The sequence below is a fragment of the Monodelphis domestica genome, chromosome 3 (genome assembly GCF_027887165.1).
Source record: "Monodelphis domestica isolate mMonDom1 chromosome 3, mMonDom1.pri, whole genome shotgun sequence".
Taxonomy (NCBI): domain Eukaryota; kingdom Metazoa; phylum Chordata; class Mammalia; order Didelphimorphia; family Didelphidae; genus Monodelphis; species Monodelphis domestica.
In genome coordinates, this window is record NC_077229.1 from 80,815,407 (window position 1) to 80,840,014 (window position 24,608).

At 46.7% G+C, this 24,608-nt stretch overlaps 1 protein-coding gene across 1 annotated transcript; it reads right to left on the reverse strand.

The window, feature by feature from the left end:
* Positions 1-2,059: 2,059 nt before the first annotated feature.
* Positions 2,060-18,753, reverse strand: USE1 (unconventional SNARE in the ER 1). The gene is made up of 8 exons (XM_007489766.3): positions 18,178-18,753; positions 15,765-15,814; positions 13,946-14,024; positions 8,696-8,848; positions 6,646-6,664; positions 4,125-4,155; positions 3,268-3,430; positions 2,060-2,394 (listed from the first exon to the last, which is right to left on the reverse strand). The coding sequence occupies exons 1-8, from the start codon at positions 18,352-18,354 to the stop codon at positions 2,212-2,214; spliced, it is 855 nt and encodes a 284-aa protein (XP_007489828.1). The 5' UTR covers positions 18,355-18,753; the 3' UTR covers positions 2,060-2,211.
* Between the last annotated feature and the right edge of the window lie 5,855 nt (positions 18,754-24,608).

Here is a 24,608-nt window from a genome sequence, read left to right on the forward strand (position 1 = left end):
TGATAACAAAGATGAATTAGGTATATATAAAAAATAAATATCAGAGAGAAAAATATTCAATCCTTTAAAAAAAAAAACCCAGCAGGTGAGGACTGGAGAGTAGATTGTGAGAAAGGAAATAAAGTTAAATCGGTTTGGAAGGTAGGCAGGAGCCAGACTGTAAAGGGCTTTAAATAAGTTTGTATATTATTTCTCATTTAGTGGTAGAGTCCTTAGAATAGGGAATGCTAGCTTTAGAGGGTCCTTAGAATGGAGTATCAGAGCTGGTAGGGTCCTTTGAACAAAGAATATCAGAACTGGGAGAGACCTTAGAACAGAGAATGTCAGAGCTGGGAGGGTCCTCAGAACAGAGAATGTCAGAGCTGGGAGGGAGCTTAGAACAGAGGATGGCAGAGCTGGGAGGGACCTTAGAACAGAGAATGTCAGAACTGGGAGGGAGCTTAGAACAGAGAATGTCAGAGCTGGGAGAGTCCTTAGAACAGAGAATGTTGGAGCTGGGAGAGCCCTTAGAACAGAGAATGTCAGAGCTGGGAGGGACCTTAGAACACAAAATGTCAGAGCTGAGAGGACCCTTAGAACAGAGGATGGCAGAGCTGGGAGGGACCTTAGAACAGAGAATGTCAGAGCTGGGAGGGAGCTTAGAACAGAGAATGTCAGAGCTGGGAGGGAGCTTAGAACAGAGAATGTCAGAGCTGGGAGAGTCCTTAGAACAGAGAATGTCAGACCTGGGAGGGAGCTTAGAACAGAGAATGTCAGAGCTGGGAGGGAGCTTAGAACAGAGAATGTCAGAGCTGGGAGGGAGCTTAGAACAGAGAATGTCAGAGGTGGGAGAGTCCTTAGAACAGAGAATGTCAGAGCTGGGAGGGAGCTTAGAACAGAGAATGTCAGAGCTGGGAGGGGCCTTAGAACTGGACTGTCATGGCTAGAAGAACATGAATGTCAGAATGTGGGCCTTTCAAAATGGAGGGACCAACAGCCATGTGAAATGTTGCAGCTATTCATACCTGCATACTTTACCTTCCCATACAGTTTTGCTCTCTAGTCAATTTATTGAACTATGTTTTCACATTTTTTCTTTCCTTTTTATGATTTTTTTTTCAACTTAGGCTCACCAGACTTTAAAGAAGGTATATTTTTACCTGGCAGACCACCCAGGAATCTGAAAACAGAGTAATTGGTAGCTGATGTACTTTAAAATGAATTTTGGATGGCTTTTCTTCTTTTTTTCTTCTTAAAAAATCTTTTTCCCCTCAACCAACTCCTCACAAATTAGTTCTTGATTATTCATTTTGTACGGTGATCAACCAGCAGACTGTTACCATCTGTTACTGTGTCTAAGTGCTTATGATGGAGGACAATGATTTTCTACATTCAGTAAAAGGCAACAGGTGCCAATGGAGTTTCTTGAGTGATGGAATGAGCCAGAACTCAGCTATAGGGTGATTGACTTGGCATTGGATGGACTGAAGCAGGGAGAGTCAAAGAAGCCCAATGGCAGGAGTCTAGGTACGAGATGATCAGGGCCTGAACCAGGGTGGAGATTGTGAATGGATTCTGGGGTGGCAGAAGTTCCCCTCTGCATTACTCTGCTTTGTGAAGAGGCTCTGCAGGTGCCTGGGCCATGAAAAGCCTCCTCTGGAGCACTCCCTTCTCAGCCCTTTATCTCTGACCTGCAGCCGATCATGCTTTACTGAACATCACACTTGTGTCTCCCTGGCCTCACACAGGGTCTGTCTTTCCCTCTAATAGATGGTAAACTATTTGAAGGCAAGGATTGTGTCATTTTCCATGCCCAAGTCCCTGGTGCTGAGCACAGTGCCCTGTGCCTGAGAGGCCCTTAATCACTGTTTGCTGAACTGCATTCTGCAAAGGCCCCAAGAAGGCCCAAGCCAGTCTTCCCTTAGATATAGATCTGAAACTGGGCCATCATCCATGACCTGGAGAATCATCAGATCTGCAGGACTCTGAGCGTCCAACCTCCGCATCTAACAGCTGAGGAGACAGGGAACCAGAGGAGTGAAGGCTGTGCCAGGCTCAAGGACAGACTAACCATCACAAATATGGGAATGTCATTTTATTCTACTCCTTTTGAGCAGGACCCTCCTGTCCTATGTTCCTGAACATCTGGAAGGAAACCGTGGGAGGTGAATGACTTTTAGTCCAGATCTGTGCCCTTCTTCCCACCACATGCCAGTTAGCCAGCCCCTGGTTTCACTTTAACTTGGGGAAGATCCTGATGAAGAGGATCATGCTGATGAAGATGAAGCAGACCAGGATGAGCACGATCCACAGGAGCCAGTTGACAGACTTCTTGGCATGCTGTTCCAACCTCTCTGACTCTGTCTTTAGCTTCTCAAAGTTCTGGTCTGCCATCTTGAGGGAGTGGGAGAGTGTCTGTGGGGAAGGACAGAGGGCAGAGGGTGAGGGTGAGGCTCTGCATGAGGCCCCAGAAAAGCATCAGGGCTGTGCCACCCCCACTTCTAGTTCTGCTCCAAGTCCTGATGCTAAACTGTTCCTTGGGCAAATCATCTTCCCTCAGCTCCTTCGGTTTCCCATGGGTCAAATGAGATTGGATCCCAGGGGCCCTCCCAGTTCTAACATTCTGTTCTAAGCTCCTTCCCAGCACTGATATTCTGGGTTTTAAGGGCCCTCCCAGCTCTGACATTCTCTGTTCTAAGCTCCCCCCTCCCCCCAGCTCTGACATTCTCTGTCTGTTCTAAGCTCTCTCCCAGCTCTGACATTCTCTGTTCTAAGCTCCCCCCTCCCCCCAGCTCTGACATTCTCTGTTCTAAGGTCTCTCCCAGCTCTGACATTCCCTGTTCTAAGCTCCCTCCCAGCCTTGACATTCCCTGTTCTAATCTCTCTCCCAGCTCTGACATTCCCTGTTCTAAGCTCCCTCCCAGCCCTGATATTCTGGGTTTTAAGGGCCCTCCCAGCTCTGACATTCCCTGTTCTAATCTCTCTCCCAGCTCTGACATTCCCTGTTCTAAGCTCCCTCCCAGCCCTGATATTCTGGGTTTTAAGGGCCCTCCCAGCTCTGACATTCCCTGTTCTAATCTCTCTCCCAGCTCTGACATTCCCTGTTCTAAGCTCCCTCCCAGCCCTGATATTCTGGGTTTTAAGGGCCCTCCCAGCTCTGACATCCTGGGTTCTCTCACTCCCTCTATTCTGTCATTTTACTTTCTCAGCACCCTCTTGGTGCTGCTGCTTTATGGCTCTACCAGCTGGAGACCCCAGATGGGCATCTCAGGTTTCTTGTTGCCCCACCTGATTATCTTGTTTAATCACATTCTGTGCCGCCAGAGTGTTGTTCTTCAGACTCCGGGCCAAACTCAACATTTCCTCGGCCAGCTTCTCCTGTATGCTGTGGTGATGTTGTAACACAGCATCTAGCTCTGCAGCTGACTGCTTCTCATCTGTCGCCAGGCCCCTGTGTGTGCAGAAGGAGTGGGGGGTGGGGGAGAGAGCAAAGATGCAAACAGTCAAGAAGGAAAAATCATCTTTTAAACGTCCCTTTGTCCCCAAAACAGGTGATCATGTTCTAGGCTCCATGTATCTCAGCTCCAGGGTGAACAGTATGGCTTGGACTTCACATATGGAAGCAGGAAAAGGCCTTTGCACAGTAGCCACAGGCCTTTTATATAGGGCAACAATAGAATTTCGAGCATCTGCTCAGGATGGGATTTGCATCAGTTAAGTCACTTTCTCTAGGTCTCCGGAGAGTTAACTAGGATGTGGCAGGTGGAGTCCTAACCAAAGCATCAGTTAAAGTTACTGGGGATGTTTAGCCTTAGGAAGATCAGTCCTAAAGGGTCAAATGAGGAGTGTTTTCAAATATTGGAAGGGTTGTCTGGGGCAAGAGGGACTGAATATTCTTTTTGGCCATGGAGGGCCACACAATGGGCACAAGAAAGGCATTGATAGAGCAGGATGGGCTAATTTGGGAGAGAGGGGGTTTCCTGCCTCTCAAGGTCCCCAAGCTGGGTGGGCCATTCATTTGTTGGATCTGTTGTAAGGTGGGGTTCATGTTTCAGGTGCCAGTTAGACTGGATGGCCTCAGAGGCCCCATCCATTTCTGAACTCTAGGGGCCCATACGCATGACATCAGGAGATGAATCACTTACGCTCGTTTCCTTAAGCTCAGGTCTCCAGAACCTGGAACCAAAATAGGGACATTTGTCAGGTGGAGAAAGAACCTCAGGGGAGACAGTTGGGTGGCTCAGTGGATTGAGAGCCAGGCCTAGAGATGGCAGATCCTGAGTTCTAATCTAGTCTCAGACACTTCCTAGCTGTGTGACCCTGGACAAGTCACTTAATCCCCAATGCCTAGCCCACTCCGCTCCTCTGCCTCAAAACCAATATACAGTATTGATTCTAAGACGGAAGGTATGATTTTAAAGAAAAAAAAAAAGGAACCATTGGCAGGCTTACACTGATGGGGTTCTTCCTTGGGAAGCTCTCAGATAAAGTCCATTCCAAGGGCCCCAAGTATTCCTAGGATTTCCACATTTCGGGCCTGAATAAGTTCCTCCTTGAGCCATGTTTGTCTGCTGCTTGCCTTCATGAATGTGCCATCCTCTTTCCTCAGTGCTTCTGCTTACACCACTTGTGTGTGCTGGCTGTTAGGGAGACATTCCTCGAGATCCCTGTGGGGCTTTCCCCAATCTCCTCTCTGCCTAGTGCTTTCTCATGAAGCCACCTCAGCTTCTTGGCATCTCTCTTCAAACTCATGATACTCATCTGCCCCCCTTAGGGCCCTTGGCATCTCCTGTTTTGGAACAGGAGAAGAAACCCTGTGCAGAGGGTCAAGACTTAGATATTCATCTGTGCTCTGCCACTTACTAGCGGGGTGACATTTGATAAGCAGATTCCTTTCTGGGTCAATTTCCCCAGCTGCAAAAGAAGGGGGGATGTCCTAGATGTCTCTAGGGTACCCCCTAGTGATGATATTTTTGTTCCAAGGGCCCTCCTGGCCCTGACATCCTGTATTCTAAGGGCCTTCTTAGCACTGACATGCTGGGTTCGAAAGTTCTCCCATCCCTGACACTGCTTTAGGGTCCCTCCCAGTTCTGGCATTTTGAGTTCTATGAATCTTTCTTGGTCTAGTTTTTTGGTGTATTCACCTTGTCTATCCACCCAGACTGAAACCCCTAAGGGCCTGGGCCATATCTCCTACAACAATTCTACATGGAGGGCTGGGCTTATGGCACTGAAAGGGGCCTCAGGAACCAGGCCTTCATAAAGAGAATGAGCTCTCCCTCCCATCCTGCCATTCTTCAAAATATCAAGGATCTGTGATTCCATCAGGGATGTACCCACTCCACCAAAGCTCATCTCAACCCCCTGGGGCCTGAGTAGAGAGATGCTTTGGCCAAAAATATCACAGGCCGGGGGCAACCCGGTGATGGGTTTCTGTGCTCTGGGCCGGATGGGCCATGGCCACCACACACATGGCCTCTCCTTAGGCTCCTCAGGAGAAGCTTTCCCAGTTTAGAGCTCCTGACCTTTATACGATGGCACACACGTGTGAACACATGGGCACGTGTGTATACAACACACACATTGTCTCCTCTCTCAGAATGTAAGCTCCATGAGCGCAGGGATGACTTCATTCTTTGTACCTGTAAACCTTGTGTCTGGCACATAAATGGGAGCTTGGCCCGTGGTTACTCTCCAATCACGGCGAGGCATTGGAGGAAGGCTTCAGTTGAACCCTCTCAGTACATGTGCAAGCTACCTAAAATGGCATCACCCACAGGGTGGATGGTTTGGAACCTGCTGGGGACCTGCTTCTGGGAGACAGAACTGGAGGACGTGTGAACATTCCACATTAGTCTAATGTGTGATTGGAAGCACCTTTTTCTGTCTGTAGAGCTAGAACAATCTACTTCTTTAAAACTACCTGTTTTTCTGTCTCACTGTCTTTCTCTATTTTCTAAAAGATTTCTTCACTCATAGAAGGTAAAGGGAAGGGTCTGCTTACGCTAGAGCCAGTACAAGCCAACTGTTAAATTTTCGGTGTGAGCATTTACATGTTGTAAATCATTAAATACTATATATTTCAAATGAAAAAAAAAATAAAGGGGAGCTGTCTGATTCTGGGTCACACAGCAAGGCTGAACTAGAAGTCTCCAGTAAGGTTCCATAAATAACCTGAGGGAATCAAGTCTCCCCCTGCTGTTGGCTTTGGGAGTGACGAGAGGCTCTGGGTCCCCCTCTACCGAGTACTTTACTCCCCTGAACCACAGTCCTGTGGCACTACCTTTAGGGGACCCGACAGGAGTGGCTCTCCAGGGCTGGGAAGCCAGGGGTCATTTCTTGTCCCTCTGCTAGGGGAAGGCAGCAACTCAGGGAGAGAGACTGATAGGAACTGCTTTCTATGCCTGAGCTTGGCCCTGGGAGAGGCAAGAGTCCTCAGTGTGATCTCCTTGTTTTGCTGGGGAGGACCCTGAGGCCTTGAGAGAGGATGTGCCTGCCTCAGGATCACCCAGGTTGTAGGCAGCAGGCTGGGGTTGGAATCTTCATTACTGCATGGTGCCGGCTCTGGGGAGCCAGAGACCTTCCATCTCTGCAGTGAAGCTGAGCTGCCTGGGGCTTCCTTTCCAGGGCTCAGAGCAAAGAGTTCAGAGGACTGAATCTACTCACCGCTGGCCGACGAGGATTCCTAAAGGGAGAAAAGGTACCATGAGAACGTCTACTCGGGCACCCGGTCACCCTGCTGAGCCTTCTGAGCTAAGAAGCTGGTGAGAGAAGCACTAAGTCTCCTTCCTTGATGCACCCTGCCTGTGGCTGAGGCCCCTTTGGAGAGGTGTGTTGTTAGCGACAGGAGGGTGGGGGGCTTGGCAGAGGGCCCCAGGAAGGAGGAATTTTGATCCTAGGCACACAACCCAGGCTTGGGTTCCACTCTGGCAAGGTTCCATCAGGGTAGGTCCTGAGCCCCAATGAGTCTACTTCCATAAACATTTGCCCTATTGGTCCAAACAGAGACTTCCTCCAAATACAGGCGGCACCCCTAAAGTTGGCTCTTTTTGAAAAGCAAAAAGGGTCCACACATGGAAGAGCTGAGATTTCTTCAGGGTGGCTAGTTCGTCCTCTGGGGAAGATTGTAGCCCCTTTAAATTAGTGGGTTATTTTCTAGGTGTTAAGGGTAAAAAAGTTCATCTTCCTGGGGCCAACTCAATAATGAGTCGCTCTGAATTGAACTCAAGCAGTCTCAGGGTGAAGGATACCCTGTCTGTTGTAGAGCATTCGTCTGGGGGTTCAGAGAGTTTACCCAGCTCTCACATCAGGTTTGAACTCCCAGAGTCAAACCCTAGAGGATGGGTAAAAGAGACAAGTGCATGGAGGGTGTGAAAAGGGAAGGAGTACAAGATAAACTGATGTAGAGGCCTTGACTGTCAGGACAAGAAGTCATCTGAATACTTTCTTTTCATCCCTATCTTCAGTATGTCAGTGAGTCCTGTTGTTGCATTGTGTCTCAGACTCACTGGTCTACTCTCCGGTTCTGTGGCCACTGCCTTGTCCCTCATCCTGTAGACAGGGGTTACACCAGCAGCCACACTGGTCTTCCTTCTTGACTCCCTTATCCATAAGGCTCCTTTGACTGAATCAGGGCTAAAATTCCCTCCACAACCTGCTTTATCTCCCCTGACATTCTGCTCTAGCCTGCCGGGTCTGTCTCCTTGATGGCTCCCAGCATCCCTCTCTCCTCCCATCTCTAGGTGCCATTTCTTCCCTACTCTCTCTAAATCCTCCCTATCCAAGGCCCAGCTCAGTTCCCATCTCCTTCAGGAAGGCTTCTTAGAGCACTCCAGATCAAAGTGGTCTCTGCCTCCTCACCCTGGCACCTCCCTCAGCAATAGAGTCTCCTCCACTTGGAATATCCCCCTGGTCCCCCTGGTGAGTTGCTTCCAGGGCCTCTATTCTGGGCAGGGCCCAGGCTGCCCCTGCTTGCTCCCCCACTGTGCTGTGCTGACTTTCTGGACTTTAATGACGAGGTTTGGTTTTCTTCTGGTCTTGTCTCTGTCCTTAGAATGTAAGCTCCTTGAAGAGAGTCGACTGTCTTTTTTACTCCTCTTTGTATTCCCAGAGCTGGCTTAGCTCAGTGCCTGGCATACACTTAGAGCTTGAGAAAAGCTTCCTGTGGGTTGCCTGGACCAGGGGCTCACTTTAACCATCATGGTCACACAAGGCTGGAAGAAGCTTGCACAGGCTGTGCTGGGCCTTGTGGCAGAGTCAAGGCCCAGAAAGAGGAGGCTGGTGGAGCACAGGCTCCACTTGCAGAATCCTGCCTGGTTTTAGGGGGGCTCATGATCTTTGAGAGGAGGAGGCCCAGGATGAGGAGGGACTGACTCAACCCCACATCATCTAAGGATCATCCGAGGGAGGAGGAGCCTGGTGGAAAAATCCTGGGGAAAAGAAGCCGGGGGAAGGGGGGGGTGGGGAAGGGGGGAAGGGGGTGTGTGTAGAAAGGGGAATGGGATCTTGTCTACAAGTGTCTGCAGGGCTGTCATGAAGAAGGATTAGCCTTGTTCTGCTGGGCTCCAGAGGATGGAACTAGTACTACTGGGTACCTGGCTCAGGCAGGCCGGTCTGGGCTCTGGGAATGGTGGCCGCCCAGTCCCTGGAGATACTCTGGTTGGGGGAGGTGGCAGAAGTTTGGGGTTAGGAAGTCTCTTTCTTCCCAATGACTTACTGTGCCCAGAAGCTCACGCCTCATCTCTCCAGTGTATCGAGCCCTCGTCTGCAGGTGCACGGTCTTGGTGGCTGGCACCCGCTCTTTGGTGGTAGTGGGTGTGCGTCCTGGGGCCAAGAACTGATTGGCGAGGGCTTTCTCCGAGGAAGATGACTGGGGAAAGAAATGAGGAGGTTGGATAAGTATGGGGCAGTGCTGGCTCTTTCTATGGATGTTCTAGATGCAATTCTCTTCCCCTGCTACCAAGGACCTTAACCAGGGACAACCAGCATGTAGAAGGAGCATTTCCTCCTGAAAAATCAAAGGAAAGATTAATCAGATTGAAAGTAAGAAAACCACTGAACCAATAAAGAAGACAAGAAGCTAGTTTTATGGACCCCCCTCCCCAATAAAGTAGACAGTAATGGTTAATTTGATTTTAAAAAGAAGAAACCCAAATTACTAGTATCAAAAATGAAGAGTGAGTACACAACCAATGAAGGGGAAATTAAAGCAATTAACAAGAGTTATTTTGCCTAATTACATGCCAAGAAATCTGACAATCTAAGTTAAATAGATGGATAACCCCTCCCCCCAACAACAACCCCTACTTTGTATCTTAGAATCAATACTCTGCATTGGGGTACAGCTAGGAGGCTCAGTGGATTGAGAGCCAGTATTAGAGATGGGGGGACTTGGGTTCAAATTTGACTTCAGACACTTCCTAGCTGGGTGACCCTGGGCACGTCACTTAACCTAGCCCTTAGCATTGCCTAGCCCTTACCACTCTTCTGCTTTGGAACTGCAGAGATTGGAAAGGGAGACCTTTGGAATTCTACAGCTGATAGATAGGAGCTGAAGGTGACAGTTTGTACAGCAAAGAATTGTAGGAAGAGAACTGTTGGCTGAGGGAGATTCTGGAGAGTCCGAGGTCTTCTGTTTCATGACTGAAAGCTGTGAAGTTCAGTTCTGAGTGGCTGAGGGACCCCCCAAAGCCACAAGAGGACCCAGATTTCCTGCCTATAACTCCTGAAGTTGTATTTCCCAAGAAATCCATTCTGTTGTTTCCTCCACCTGCCACAAAGATCTCTGTTCCTGAGGAGGAGCTGGAAAGGACTCACACAAAACCTGAGCCCGGCCCTCTTGCTTCTTCTTGGTCTCTCCTTCCCTTCCTTGAACTGATTTAGATCTAGTTTAATATATAATAGCTTAGAGATCATAAAGAGAGCAGTCAGCTGGGAAAGGGGCTGAGGCGTCTGTGGGCTTGGGCACCGGCCCCTTGATCCAGCTGCTGTGGGTTTTGTTTGACAGGGCAGCCTCCCACTGTTTTCCTTCAACCTTGTTTCTAGCCCTTCCCTTCAAATAAATCCTTAGCTATAAGTCAGATTTGGCTTTGGCCTATCTCTTCAAGTGAAGGGTGTTGGGTAATTGGGAGCAGGGCTCAAAGCTTGAGTCCAGGCCCTTTCTGTGGCAAGACCAGACTAGGTCTGCCACACATTCTCTGCTGAGGAAGGTAGATTAAAAACCTTCCTCAGAAGGTGCTGACAGGGGAACTGCCATCTCTTCCCCTCAGCTTTTGCTCTCACAGGAACTCAGGGGATAAAGTCTGTTGGTATCCCTTGAGAAAGGAGAGAGAAAGTCATCTTTCCTTCTCTCTGGAGGTTACCTCAAACCCCAGGGAGGGAGAGATCCTGCCATCTTCCCTCCATCAACAGGGTTCACCTCAACCCCCAATTCCCTCACCACTTGGTCCACTCCACTGCTTCACTGGTGTTACATCGCCAGGGAGACAAACCACCCAACACTCTTCATTATAAAAAGAAGGAAAGCCTCCCTTCTTTTTTATAGGTGGCAAAGCCAGCAAGGCATAGAACCTTCAGCCAGTGTGTCAGTTAGGGCTGACTAGGGGGTAGCCATTTTTTAACCAACAGAAGCCATAGCCTGCCAGCCACATTGCTCACCAATCAGCTGACTCTAGACAAACCTGTCTCTAGGCTTTGCTCTCAACCCACTGGCCTACCTGGCTGCCCCCAATAGATGGATGGATATTTTACAAAATATAAATTGCCCACATTAACAGGAGAGAAAATAAAATACTCATAAGGAGGATTTCCAGGACCTGAGTCTCATTTGCCTTGTCAGGGAGAAGCCTGCCAACCCTCACCAAGCCCAGACTGCTGAAACGCAGTCGTTTTGCCACATTGGATAGTGAGTCATTGTACGTGAGACCTCTGGCACGAGGGGATTTTTTCTGCAAAAAGGATTCTTGAGAACCTTTGCTTTTTATATCACCTTCATTCCCAAATTCCTCCTCATTCCCCTTAGCTGAGACGAGCCTTTGTCATTTTAATTTAAAAACGAAATTTCAATTCAGCAAATGCTGCCTATTGCCCACTGGGGACAGGCCCTGGAGGAAGGTGGGATGAACTTTTCTCACACAGGCTCCCTCACCAGGGTGGGTGGCTGGGGGTGGAAAGGGGCCTGGAGCAGGGCTGGCTGGCCTGGGCTCTCAGCACCTGGATTTTGACAGTCCCTGCAAGGTTGGCTCCAGTTTTCTTTCTTTGCCTCCCATGTCCTCCTCCTCCACAGCTTCTCCAGGCTCTGGGGCCAGTCAGTACCAGGGACTGAGGCTAGTGAATGAGTAAACCTTCAATTTGGGGCCCCTTAAGGGGCCTGTTCAGGGCTCTCTGCAGCAAAGTCTCCCCTCCAGTGGAGGAGCTTGTATTTGCCCAGGGCCTAGTCCCTGTTTTTGAGGAGGGCCATCTGCCTTTCTTCTTCCTTCCCTGAGGCCAGTCCCCTCTCCATTGGGTCCAAGGGCCTCCTCTCTGGGCCTTCACAGCCTGTCTGGGGCCTCTAGGTAGCTGCAGCCGGTTAGGGAAAAATCAACAAGACGCCTTTCCCTTTTCACTCCTCTGACCACTTTGTTTTCCTTGGCTCAGTATAGGGAACGTGGCCCCCGGGCTCCGGCTGGCACAGGAAGGCAAATAAGCTAAATGTCAAATATGAAAGGCTTTCCCTCCCCCTTATTAGGGTCATTTGTCCCTGACCTTCATGGCTAAGGATGGTTTGGGCAAGCTGAGTCCCCTCGCAAAAGAGGCCAAGAAGGTAAAGTGGAAAAATGTCTTCTGTATTCTAGAGAAGGGGGAAGGTTTTGATTAAGTGAGGCCTTTAGAAGTGGTCATTGGTTTTAAAAAATTAATTTTAGTTTATTTAGCTTGATGAATAAAAAGAATGCTCTTTATGATTAAGTATCAATAAGTGTTTACCTTTTTTTTTTTTAAGGGGAATTAGGTGGTTCAGTGGATAGAGCCAAGCTTGGAGATGGGAGGTCCTGGGTTAGAATTTGACCTTAGACACTTCCTAGCTGTGTGTCCCTGGGTAAGTCACTTAAGCCCAGTTGCCTAACCTTACTGCCTTGTAGCCAATACTTGCTATCAATTCTAAGGCAGAAGGTAAGGGTTTGAAAAAATAACTAAAAAACCCCCAAATTCCTTGAGCACACATCCTAAAGAATGGTGCTGTGGGTGCCTCTGGGGCCCAGTCAGTGGGCATGCTATAAAAAGAGTTTCTTTTCAGGTATGGGTTAGACTGGTTGGCCACTGAGGCCTCCTCCATTTAAGATATTCTATGCCAAGTGCCTGGGTCTCAAAGAAGAAGAAGAATCGCTCACCTCTATTATAGCTAGATGACACAAGGAGTAGAGGGCTGGATTTGGAGTCAGAAAGGCCTGAATATATATACCTGGTGGGAGATGTATTATTAGCTGTGTGTGACTCTGGGAAGTCACTTAAATCCTATGAGCCTCAATTTTCTCATCTGCAAAATGGGGATAATCATAACACCTACCTCACAAGCTTTGTGAAGATCAAATGAGATTATATAAAATACTTAAAAAAAATTAAAGTGTGATATAATACTAGCTATAATTGTAGTACCCTTTTATTTATTATTGCTGTTGTTATTCCTGTTGCTGGCGGTGCTGGTATTATTACTATATACTCCTTTGATCTTCACAACAACTCTATGGTAGGCACTATGATTATCCCATTTTGTAGATGAGAAAACGGAGGCAAAGATAAAGTGATTTGTATAGGATTACACAGCTGACAAGGGTCTCAGGCAAGAACAGACCTCAGGTCTTCCTGATTCCAAGGCCAGCTTTCTATCCATTGTGACACCTGGTGGCCAAGGCGGAAAAAGAAATCTCTGTCCTCAAGAGGCATTTGTTCTTCTGGGGAATGGGCCATATGGCCAGAGTAGTAAATATAGAGTAATTTGAAGATGGAGAAAACAAGCACCATCAAGTCGGAGACGAGGGAAGACTCTTAAACTTGAATTAAGTCTCCTGACAAAGATCTATCTTCTACAAAACGCTCTTGTTTTAAATGTGGAAATGGGCACATAGAATGCTAGGCTTGGAGTCAAGAAGACCTGAGTTCAAATCCTAACTCAGATACTTCCTAGCTGTGGGCAATGAGTAAGTCACTTAAAAAAAAAAAATTTAAACCCTTACCTTCCATCTTGGAATCAATACTGTGTATTGGTCCCAAAGCAGAAGAGAAGTAAAGGCTAGGCAGTGGGGGTTAAGTGACTTGCCCAGGGTCAAACAGCTGGGAAGTGTCTGAGGTCAGATTTGAACCCAGGACCTCTCTTCTCTAGGCCTGGCTCTCCAACTACTGAGCCACCCAGCTTCCTGGTTTAAATCGCTACTACTCTAGCCTCTCTCAGGGCCTTCTCCCCCCTCCCCCCCACCTCCTTCAAAGTGTATGGTCTAGACCAGGGGTCCCCAAACTTTTTATACAGGGGGCCAGACCTCAGACCGATGGAGGGCCAAACTATAAAAACCTAACCCTAACCCTAACCCTAAATTCGTACAGTATACACAGTGTGGAATCCCCTCCCCCAGATCACCGCTCACCATGCTGACATCTTCCATTGTGCAGCCACATAATCCTTTGCATGGCGCCTCTTTCTAAGACACCATACAAAGGATTATGTCTCCGGAAGTAGTATTGTGCATGAGCCATGCTGAGCTTTGTGGGGCCACCACATACAGTGCTCCTCTCACTGACCACCAATGAAAGAGGTGCCCCTTCTGGAAATTCGGTGGGGGCTGGATACATGGCCTCAGGGGGCCACCTGTGGCTCATGGGCCGTAGTTTGGGGACCCCTGGTCTAGACCATGATTCTGGATAACCTTTGAAGCCAGTCTCTGCTAGCTCTAAATTCTGTGATTATAGAAATAGTAACAGGCCAGTTTTTTTTACTTACCAGTTTTTCAGCCTCTAACATTCCTTTCAAAAAGTCCACTTTTCTAGAATACTCATTAAGCATTTCAGGGGTAGGTTTACTGAAAAGAAAAAAACAGTCACCAAGAGTTGGCCCCCTTTCTATCTACTCAGCACAGACCACTCACTGAGAATCATGCTGGCAGAACTCCCATAGCAGATTTGTAAGCAGCCCTCTCCTCCAGGATGCCCTCCCCTCCTCTCCTGGGCTTGTAGTGACCTCAAGGGACTGGGCACATTAGAGTAAAAGAATCCAGGACACTAAGACTTGGGTTTGAGATTTTGCTCTTCCATGAATAAATCAGATGACTTCAGGCAAGTCCTTTAATGTCCTGTAATATTAAATTCCTCATTTGTAAGATTTTGACAAGGTTGAACTAGACGATCTTTAATTGGGGCTTCCCAGCTCTGACATTCCCTGTTCTAAGCTCCCTCCCAGCTCTGACATTCTCTGTTCTAAGCTCCCTCCCAGCTCTGCCATCCTCTGTTCTAAGCTCCCTCCCAGCTCTGACATTCTCTGTTCTAAGGGCTCTCCCAGCTCTGACATTCTCTGTTCTAAGCTCCCTCCCAGCTCTGACATTCCCTGTTCTAAGCTCCCTCCCAGCTCTGACATTCTCTGTTCTAAGCTCCCTCCCAGCTCTGACATTCTCTGTTCTAAGGACTCTCCCAGCTCTGACATTCTCTGTTTTAAGCTCCCTCCCAGCTCTGACATTCTCTGTTCTAAGCTCTCTCCCAGCTCTGACATTCTCTGTTCTAAGGGCTCTCCCAGCTCTGACATTCTCTGTTCTAAGCTCCCTCCCAGCTCTGACATTCTCTGTTCTAAGCTCTCTCCCAGCTCTGACATTCTCTGTTCTAAGGTCCCTCCCAGCTCTGACATTCTGTGTTCTAAGGATTCTCCCAGCTCTGACATTCTCTGTTCTAAGGATTCTCCCAGCTCTGACATTCTCTGTTCTAAGCTCTCTCCCAGCTCTGACATTCTCTGTTCTAAGCTCCCTCCCAGCTCTGACATTCTCTGTTCTAAGGACCCTCCCAGCTCTGACATTCTCTGTTCTAAGGATTCTCCCAGCTCTGACATTCTCTGTTCTAAGCTCCCTCCCAGCTCTGACATTCTGTGTTCTAAGGTCCCTCCCAGTTCTGACATGCTATAAATGAATACCAATAACCGGTTATATCACCTTGGGCAAGTTCCTATGGAAGGCAGAAGGGGAACAATGACCCTGGAAGACCTCCTGCTCTCTCCAGATCTTTTTTCCCCCTGAAGTGGCAAGCATCTTTCCAGATTAGCTGATTGGGATCAGTAATGCTGGGTTTTGTTTGTTTTTTTGGCCTGGAGCTATGAATGAGTTGCAGTACTCCCCTCTAGCAAAACAGATCATATGTAGTATGTAACTTAGATAGGGATTCTTAACTCCAAGGGGTCCAGTGTACTTGTTTTATAAAAAATATTTTAATAATGGGATTTTGATAGAATTGGTTTCCTTTGTAATCTAATCCAATCTATCATATATGTATGTAGTTAATATTTTTTATGTAAATATATATTTAATTAAATTAAACATTTATATTTTAACAACATCATTCTGAAAAGAGGTTTATTGGCTTCAGCAGAATGACAGTCAAAAAGGGATCCAGGATAAATTCTGCCTTTAAGTATTAGAGAATTGTGGGATCAGCCTAAGGTCACATACCTAATCCCTGTCAAGGGCAAGATTTGAATTCAGGTTCTCCTGAAACTAAGCCTGCTTCCCTATCCATTATACCAAGCTGCTTCTCAGCCCTCAAACTTCTAACTATACTCTTACCTTGACTGTTCCTTTAAGGCTTGGAGCATTTCTTCCAAGGCAGCTACATACTGAAAAGGAAGGACAACATTTTATTGACTTGGTGAAAATGGGGTCTACTTTCCTTCTTGCAAGGCCCAGCTAATCTTCCACCTTAAATAAAAAACCTTTCCTGAGGTCTCTAAAGGACTGTGCCTTCCCTCTGTAGATTATCATTCATTTCATCTGTGTCTCCATAGTTTGACTGTATGTAGGAGTGTGTATGCTGTTTCCCCTATTAGAGTGTAGGCTCCTTGAGGATAGAGGTCATTTTTGCATTTCTTTGTATCCCCAGGGCTTAACTGGTACCCTGTCAAGTCATTTTTCAATCATGTCTGACTTTTCATTACCTCATTTGGGGGTTTCTTGGCAAAGACTTGCCAAGAGATGGAGTGGTTTGTCATTTCCTTTTCCAGCTTGTTTTACAGATGAGTAACTGAGGCAAATAAGGTTAAGTGACTTGCCCAGGGTCACACAGCTAATAAGTATCTCAGGTCAAATTTGACTTCACATCCAAACCTTTGTCTACTTCCCTACCCAGCTGCCTCTTCATCTAAGAAGAGAAATAAAGAAGCAGGGGCTGGGAAGTGGGGGAAAAGATAATGGGAGCTTATTAGTAGTTTTTCATCCAACCCCTTTATTTTACAGAACAAGGAGTCTGAGGTCCGTGGAGGCCCAGTTATCTAGCCCGAGGCCATAGAAATCATAAGAATTGGAGATTTAAACTTGAGTCTTCAGACTTCTTGGCCACTGATCCTTCCACCAGAGCACCTTTCTTCAGTAGTGGGAATTCTGAATTTGAGATGCCTATGGAACCTTCAGGGAGAGAGGTCTAAGCAACAATGGAGATATGAAAAGAAAACTTAGGAGAAAGATAAAGCCTGGATACATAAATGCCTAGATATCTAAATTTGGAGGGTCATAAGTTAAGAGGAAAGGGAACAAGCATTTATATTTATATTTACTTACTTATTTGTTTATTTATTTATTTAACCCTTACCTTCTGTTGGAACCAGGTTCCAAGGCAAAAGAGTGGTAAGGGCTAGGCAATGGGTCACCTGCCCAGGGTCACACAGCCAGGAAGTATCTGAGACAAGATTTGAACCTGGGATCTCCCATCTCTAGCTCTGGCTCCCAATCCACTGAACTACCCAGCTGCCCCTGGAATAAGCATTTATTAAGGGACTATTATGTGCTAGGCACTATACAAAGTGCAAACAGATATTATCTTATTATACCCTCACAACGACAATGGGAAGTAGGTGCTATCCTCATTTTACAGTTGAGGAAATGAGGAAAACAGTTTACTGTGTGACTTGCCCAGAGCTGGTAAGTTTCTGAGGCTGGACTTGAACTCAGCTCTTCCTGACTCCAGGACCAGTGGCTCTATTCACGCAGCTATTTATTTGCATAGAGATATCGGTTAGAGCCATGGGAGCTGATGATATAATCAAGCACAGGAGCACAGGTCAGGCAGAAAGGAGAAGGCCCAGGACAAAGCATATGGCATAACTCATGCCTATGGGTTGGGGCACTAGTGATGAATCAAGAAGGAAGACTCAAAAGGAATGATCAGACAAGAAGAGAACCACCTCTGAGTCATGATGCAGAACCCCCAGGGAAGAGAGGCTTTCCGAGAAGTTGGAGTGGCCAACGGGTTCAAATATCCAGAGAAAGAGGATGGCTACAAAGAAAAGGCTACTGAATTTAGCAGTCAAGGACCTCAGGGACCTTGCAGAGAACAGCTTCAGTCAAGTGGTGGCTGGAGATGGAAACCAGACTGCAAAAGGTTGTTGACAACCGAATGAGAAGGGACAAAGTAGAAGCAATGAGTGTAGACAGCTTCTCACTGGTCATGATTTAGATCTGGCGCTCAAGTTTCTCATTTAAGTGGCAAAGAACGGTAATAACCTCATCACTTCCTTTCCATTCTTCTATTCTATTCTATTCTATTCTATTCTATTCTATTCTATTCTATTCTATTCTATTCTATTCTATTCTATTCTATATGCTAGGACATCCCTCTTCGGTGGAATAGTAGCTCTACTTTTTTTAAACCCTTACCTTCCATTCTGGAATCAATACTTTGTATTGGCCCCAAGGCAGAAGAGTGGTAAGAGATAGCCAAGGGGAGTTAAGTGACTAGTCACGTTAAAAACCAGGAACCCCCCCGCCCCCTCCAGGACCAGTCTTCTATCTACCGGGTCACCTCGCTGCCCCTAGTAGCTATAGGTTTAAGCTCTATTCCATTGCCTTGAGAAGTCCCAGGTCCAGGGCAAGGGCCAATTAGAGGCGAGGAGGGCGGGGCTTGGACTCAGGTTGGGGCGAGGCGGTGGCCGCCGTTGCATCTGCCCCTTATGCCTTGGGCTCAGGGAGCGTCCCCGGAGCCTCCCACCTTCTCCAGGCGCCACTCGCTCGGGTCTCGTTTCTCGGCCGCCAGCGCCTCGCAGCGGCACAGCAGCCGCACCAAGTTCAGCTCCAGCCGCGGCACCGCCATCACCGCTCTTACACCACTGCCAGCTCTGCTGCGGTCCAACCAATTACGGGCGGAAGAAGGCACGCCTGCCGCCATATTCACGGTGGGCGGAAGGATTCGCCGTTATCTGCCAAGTTACAGCGGAAGGCGCCTTGACTTCAAGAGGTAAAAAGGATCCCTAGCTTGTTAACTACGGGCGGAAGAAGCTGTTTTGTTTCCGTACTCGGCAGAAGTCACACAAGCTTCCGGTTACCCATGCTGCTCTGCGCCACCTTGATTGTGGGCGGAAGATGATGGTGGTGGATTATGTTTACCGCAGATGGGGGCTGGCGGGAACCTTTTTGGCGCCATCTCAAGTACTGGCAGGAGGAAGTGTCCCTGTCGTCACGTAACTGAGGGCTGCCAGAAGTATTCTTAGGCCTCATTTTACCCATTATACTGTACTTTGTGGGATTCCCAAATAAACGTCAGCTTTCTTTTCCAAACCTAAGGCCCTTTCACACATGCTAACCATGGGGGCCGGGGGAGGGGTGGTGGGGAAGGGCCTGGCCTGGGCCCCTTCCTCCTGCTCAGTTCCTCCCATACTATCCCACTTGGAGATCTTATCAGCTCCAACGGGTTCACTTGTCTCTATAGAGATGATTCCCAGAACCCTTACCAACTGTTCCAAAAGTCTTAGTGCAGTTTCTTGTTTTGCCTTAAAATAAAACCCTTCCCTTTCACCTTAAAATCGATTCTGTGTACTGGTTCAAAGAAACAAGTGCTGAAAGGGCTAGGCAATGTTAAGTGACTTGCCCAGGGTCACCCAGCTAGGAAGTGTCTGAATACAAACTTGGACCCAGGACTTCCTTTGTCTGGGTCTGGCTCCCAAAACGTTGAGACACCTAGCTGCCCCCTAAGGCTTAATTAAAAAAAAAAATTGTTTAAAACTGCATTATGAGGGGGCAGCTGGGTAGCTCAGTGAATTAAGAGCCAGGCCTAGAGATGGGAGGTCCTAGGTTCAAATCTAGCCTCAGCCACTTCCTAGCTGTGTGACCCTGGGCAAGTCACTTGACCCCCATTGCCTAGCCCTTACCACTCTTCTGCCTTGGAGCCAATACACAGTATTGACTCCAAGACGGAAGGTAAGGGTTTTATTAAAACAAACAAACAAACAAACAAACCAAAACTGCATTATGACTTGTAGATGGCTCTGATCTCTCCAACTCTAGTTTTAAAAGAAACCACTAGGGGGAGTAGTGTATATGATGTGAGAATGTGGCCATCCATCCCTGGCCAATTAGCATGGACCTTGTGGTCAAGGGACTTTCCCCTTCTTGGGCATTTGCTGAACTAATGGAGAAGTGACCTAGTTACCCTAGGGTGTTTAACATATCATTAGCAACCATTTATACCTTCTCTCCCCCAGGGGGGAACAAGGTGAATGAATCCTGGGTAAAAATGACTGTCCTTTAGTTACCATGGTCCCTTGGCTTGCTTTAACCACTCAAACAATTAACTCCTTCCATGATGAGCAATCTAGATAAAAAGCATTCTTGAAATCTCCTTGGGGCCTTTCCATCAACCCCATCCATTCCTAAAAATAGTAAAGCTTTGCTCCACTTGGAGATTGCCCAAGTTGTCAATTCTTTGGACAAGACTCTGATCTCACTGCCCACATCATATAGAGAGTTAGGTCTGGACTCTGGAAAGAACTTAGTTCAAATCTTCCTTCAGATACTTATAAGCCTTATTGATCCACTAAATTTGAGCTTTCTGAGCACAGGAATTGTCTTTTGTCTTTCTTTGTATTCTCCAATGCCTAGCACAGTTCTTGGCACATAGTATACATGATTATTGACTGATTCTGGGCAACTCATTTCACCTCAGTTCCTTCAACTATAATATGGGAATAATAATTGCACTCACCTCCTAGGGTTGTTGTTAGAATCAAAGGAGATATTTGTAAAGCACTTAGGACTTGATGGTGAACCTTTTAGAGACTGAGTGCCCAAACTGCTTCACACTGCATGTGAGCCACTCCCTTACCCCAGATGAGGGACGAAGTGCTCCTATTGGGCTGCTGGGCAGAGGGGTGGGCCATATGAGAAATATCCTCAGGTGTGGTAGAGAGGGGGAAGGGAGCGGCTACCTCTGACAAACATGTCATAGGCTCACCAAATTGGACTTAGAACAATGTCTGGTACATAGTAAGTGCTTAAAAAAAGGTTTGTTCCTTCAGTTTTCTCTCTCCTCTTAACTCTAGTTTCAAATCAGCACTGCCTTTTGGTCAATTTTAGTAAGTTGCCCCATAAACAACTCCAAATCAATTTGCCAAACAACTGAACACATTTCTTGAACTGCGAAAGACTCAACTTTTCTGAATTTCCCTATTCTGGCACTATGATTACAAGATTGGTGTCATTCTTGACTTCTCATGACTCCTTACTCTTCAATATCCAAGCTTGTCCTTTCTGCTTTCACATCTCTCTTCTGTGTTCCTTTCTCTCCATTCACAGACACTGCTTCCCTGGACTATTAGAATAGTCTTCATCTCTTGCTTCATCTCTATTCCAGCTAATCCCATCTTCCACTCAGCAAGTTCTAGCAGCCATGTTAGACTGATTTAAAGTTAAGTTGACTGGGCCAGGTGGAGGGGAGGAAAGGCTGTGCTGGTGTTTTCCTTATATAGGAAAAGATCAGCCCCTTCTGTGATGAGAAAGGAGTGGAGGGTTCTAAGTCTACCTTTTCAGAGATTATTTACCAGTCAGAGATGTCTTGGGATATTGAGGGGAGGGATTGAGTGGTGAGCTCTCAAGTGGTATATAAACCTCACCAGAGAAGGGTAGTCCTCTTTTGCACTTTTTCTTGACCCTGGTGGATGATGTACAATCATCTGACTGGGTTAATTTAATATTTTGACTAGTTAATTAGTAAATAATTTTAAAATTAAAAAAAACTGTAAAGAATTAAAATTTTTTACTATATATTTTACAAAGTCTTTCAAAAGGATGGGGAATTGGAAAGAATCTAAAGATCACCTTGGGTAACTCCTTCATTTTACAGAGAAAATTAAAGCCCACTGAAAGGAAGTGATGTGCCCAAGGACAACCCAGCTCTTCCGACTCTCAATCCAGAAAACCCACCAGTCTCTTCCTTCCTAGAGGCAACTAGTGGCTGTTAGCTGGGTCTGGAATTAGGAAGACCAAAGTTCAAATCTAGTCTCAGACACTAGTTGTGTGATCTTGGTTCAGTCACTCTCTGCCTACTTCAGCTTACTCAACTGTAAAATGGGGACAATAATAGTACCAGTCTCTCAGGGTTGTGGGTTTTTTTTTTTTAATCCTTATCTTCTGTCTTAGAATTCATACAAGAATTCTGGTTCCAAGGCAGAAGAACAGTAAGGGTTAAGCAATTGGGGTTAAATGACTTTTCAAGGGTCATACATCTAGGAAGTATCTGATACCAGATTTGAACCTAGGTCCTTTGGGCTCTAGGCTGGGCTCTATCCACTGAGCCACCTATCTGCTCCTCCTGGGGTTGTTTTGCAGATTAATTGAAACAATTTGTTAAAAGCTCTTGGCACAATGCCTTGCATATAGTAAATGCTATATAAATGTTAGCTCTTAGTATTCATTTTCCCTAGGAACAAACATCAGTACTTATAGAGCTAGCAAAGATTCTAAAAGAAGGGGAAAGTGTTGGAGGAGATGTAAAAAGATGCCTGATGCTGGTACATTTAAAAAAACAATTTAGAATTGAGAGATCAAAGTTACTGAACTGTTGAGAACCTTTTCCTCTAGAGATCTCCCAAATGGGGCTGTATTCATAAGGTTATTACTGATAGCAAGAAAAGATGGAAATGTACAGATATGTCCATAGCAGCATTTGTGATTACAAATACACATCCAGTGATTAAGAGGCTGGATAAATTATGGTATAGGAATATCATGGAATATTACTTTCTCCTGAGGAATGATGACTATGAAGAACTCTAGGAATGCGAGAAGCCATGTGATACAGTGAGGAAACTCTCCCCTGCCTATTTTTTAGATTTAACCACCAGGAATCTATACACCCCCATTTAGGTCTATGACCCATGTGTGCTAGTGAGTGACAAATAAAAAACAACTGACCCTCCCCCATCCCGGGGAAGTCCGAAGCAAAGCAAAAGCTGCAATTGGTCCAGGTAAAAGTAGAAGGCACAGGAAATGATGTAAAGTTCTTTGTATTGATACATTCCCCATTGTCCAGCAGTACCCAGCATACTATATGTGCTTAATACCTGATAACTAATTAACCACTGTCACACTGCCTCTGGGGCAAGGGCTCCGTGAATTGCAAAACTACTCCACCCTATTCAGACCATTCTTTAGAAGATGGGATTTAGCTATTTCCTGATCAATAACAGGGGTGTATGGGGTGCTCAGGGAGGGGTAGTATCTCTGGTATGGAGGGCTTCTCAGTGCCCTCCTAGGGCAGCTCTCCAACCTCTGACCCTCACCTGACACCAGCTCTCACTTGTGGCTCCCAGTAGCTGCTAGCATGCTGCAGTGGCCACACCCCGGGCAACAGCTTTCACAGGCCGGCTAAACCTTGTGAGGGTAGCCATCGGGTCGTTGTAGACCCCTGGTGAACTAGGGCTTTGCTCACCCAGCATGTGAAGACTGCTTCGGCGGAACAGATGGATGAAACCAATAAGAAGGTTCAAGGGCTGAGATGGCAATGCAGCAAAGCACTGTGGAGTGCTTAGGGCATGTTGGAGCACAAAGGACAACAGGGCCATCCAATGCAGCTGAGAAAGTCTCCAAGTGTAACGATTTTTCGTGTCACTGGACCCAGGCTTCCAATGCCGAGAGAGTGGGACTGTCTCTGTGCATCAACTCTTCCACTTAAATCTTTCATGCACAAGTGTCTTTGTGCACACTCATCTATACACCATAGATGAAAATGCACAAAGACAATTGTCATCCTTCGTTATGGAGAGACTACTACTACATGATCAATAACAATAGAGATACTTGGAATAACAGAATCAGGTCTTGGAAACTACAATCTCCACCCTACTCAGGGTAACAAGATTAGGAAGGGCTGCAGCAAAACTCAAGATTTAATTATTTGAGAATATGGCCCTCAATAGACATGTGCAAAAAAGGACAGACCTCTGGGTGGTCCTAGGACAAGCTAGAGCCACCATTGGCACATGTGAGATGTAGGAAGTGAAGTAGAGAACAGCCTCTGGGGTTCTCTGGACTTCTTGTGAGGAGGGCTAGAGTCAGTTCATGCTAGGAGCTTGAGCAGGGAGGAGGCCTGCAGACAGCTTTCCTTCAGATCGGTCACGTGAGTCAAGGACTGATTCTCTTCTCTACCTTGGCCTTGGGGCCTAAACTCCCTCTGGCTCTGCCAGAAGGTTGAGTTAACCTTTTTCCCTTTTCCTCCTCTCTCCTCTCCCATTCCTACTCCTGTTGTGACTAAACCACCATAAACTCCATTCTGACTTGAGTGTTTCATTTTAGGAATTTCATAGGTAAATTCCTTGGCGACCTTAAATTAATATATATCAGTCTTTTTAAAGTGATTTCAATATCACAGCTCTTAGTGAAGTGTTCACGGACTTAGATGGGGAAAAATTGTACCTTGTATGTAATAATTTGAGTTTAGAGAGTTCTAGAGGGATCTGAAAAGGCTTCCAGGGGAGGGTGTATATTTGAGGAAGAGAAAATATCTTGGGCAAAAATGAGGAGGCAAGAAATGAGCCGTGAATTCATGCTTGGGGAACAGAAAGTTTACCAGTATGGCTAGAACAGAAAGTATGAGAAGGGGGATCCTTGGAAGAGTAGGCTGCTAAATGGCTGAAGTGGAGCCCGAAAGCCTTTAAATGTCAAAGGTAAGGCATTTGCATTTCTTCTTGGAGCAGCTACAGCTTCTGGAGCAGGGGACTGACATGTTAAGATTTGTAAAATGATTTGCCCTTTGGAGATTTCCTCTTCTGTGGAAACAATACTTGTGCCACAAGCTCTCTAACTGGGTTTTGAGAATCAAATGTGAAAATATCCATTCTATTAGAATTGATTGCAAAACTGTGTCCCTTTGTTGGTAGCCAACAATTTACCTATGAAATTCCTAAAATGGAGTTGCCCATTTAACTTTATAGCCTTTCTGTATACCACTCCAGCAAGTGGCTCTTGAGCTTCAGTTATAGGTACCCAATCGTATTCTTGAACAGCCCTGACTGGGGAAGATTTTGCTTCCATCCGGCCATGACCCACCTTTCCCTTCCCCCTACTGCTGGGGCCCAGGAGAACAGGGGTAGCCCTTTTCTCACTTACTTGGCCTTTCCATCAGTACCTAGAGGGTAGAGGTACCCTCCT

Excerpts from the sequence above, each read along its gene's own strand:
- USE1 (XM_007489766.3), bottom strand. The coding sequence starts at position 18,354 with ATGGCGGCAGGCGTGCCTTCTTCCGCCCGTAATTGGTTGGACCGCAGC. Across the intron at positions 8,849-13,945 it reads TGTTAGAGGCTGAAAAACTG|TCATCTTCCTCGGAGAAAGC; the intron begins GTAAGTAAAAAA and ends TTCTTTCCCCAG. Across the intron at positions 2,395-3,267 it reads TGATTAAACAAGATAATCAG|ACACTCTCCCACTCCCTCAA; the intron begins GTGGGGCAACAA and ends CCTTCCCCACAG.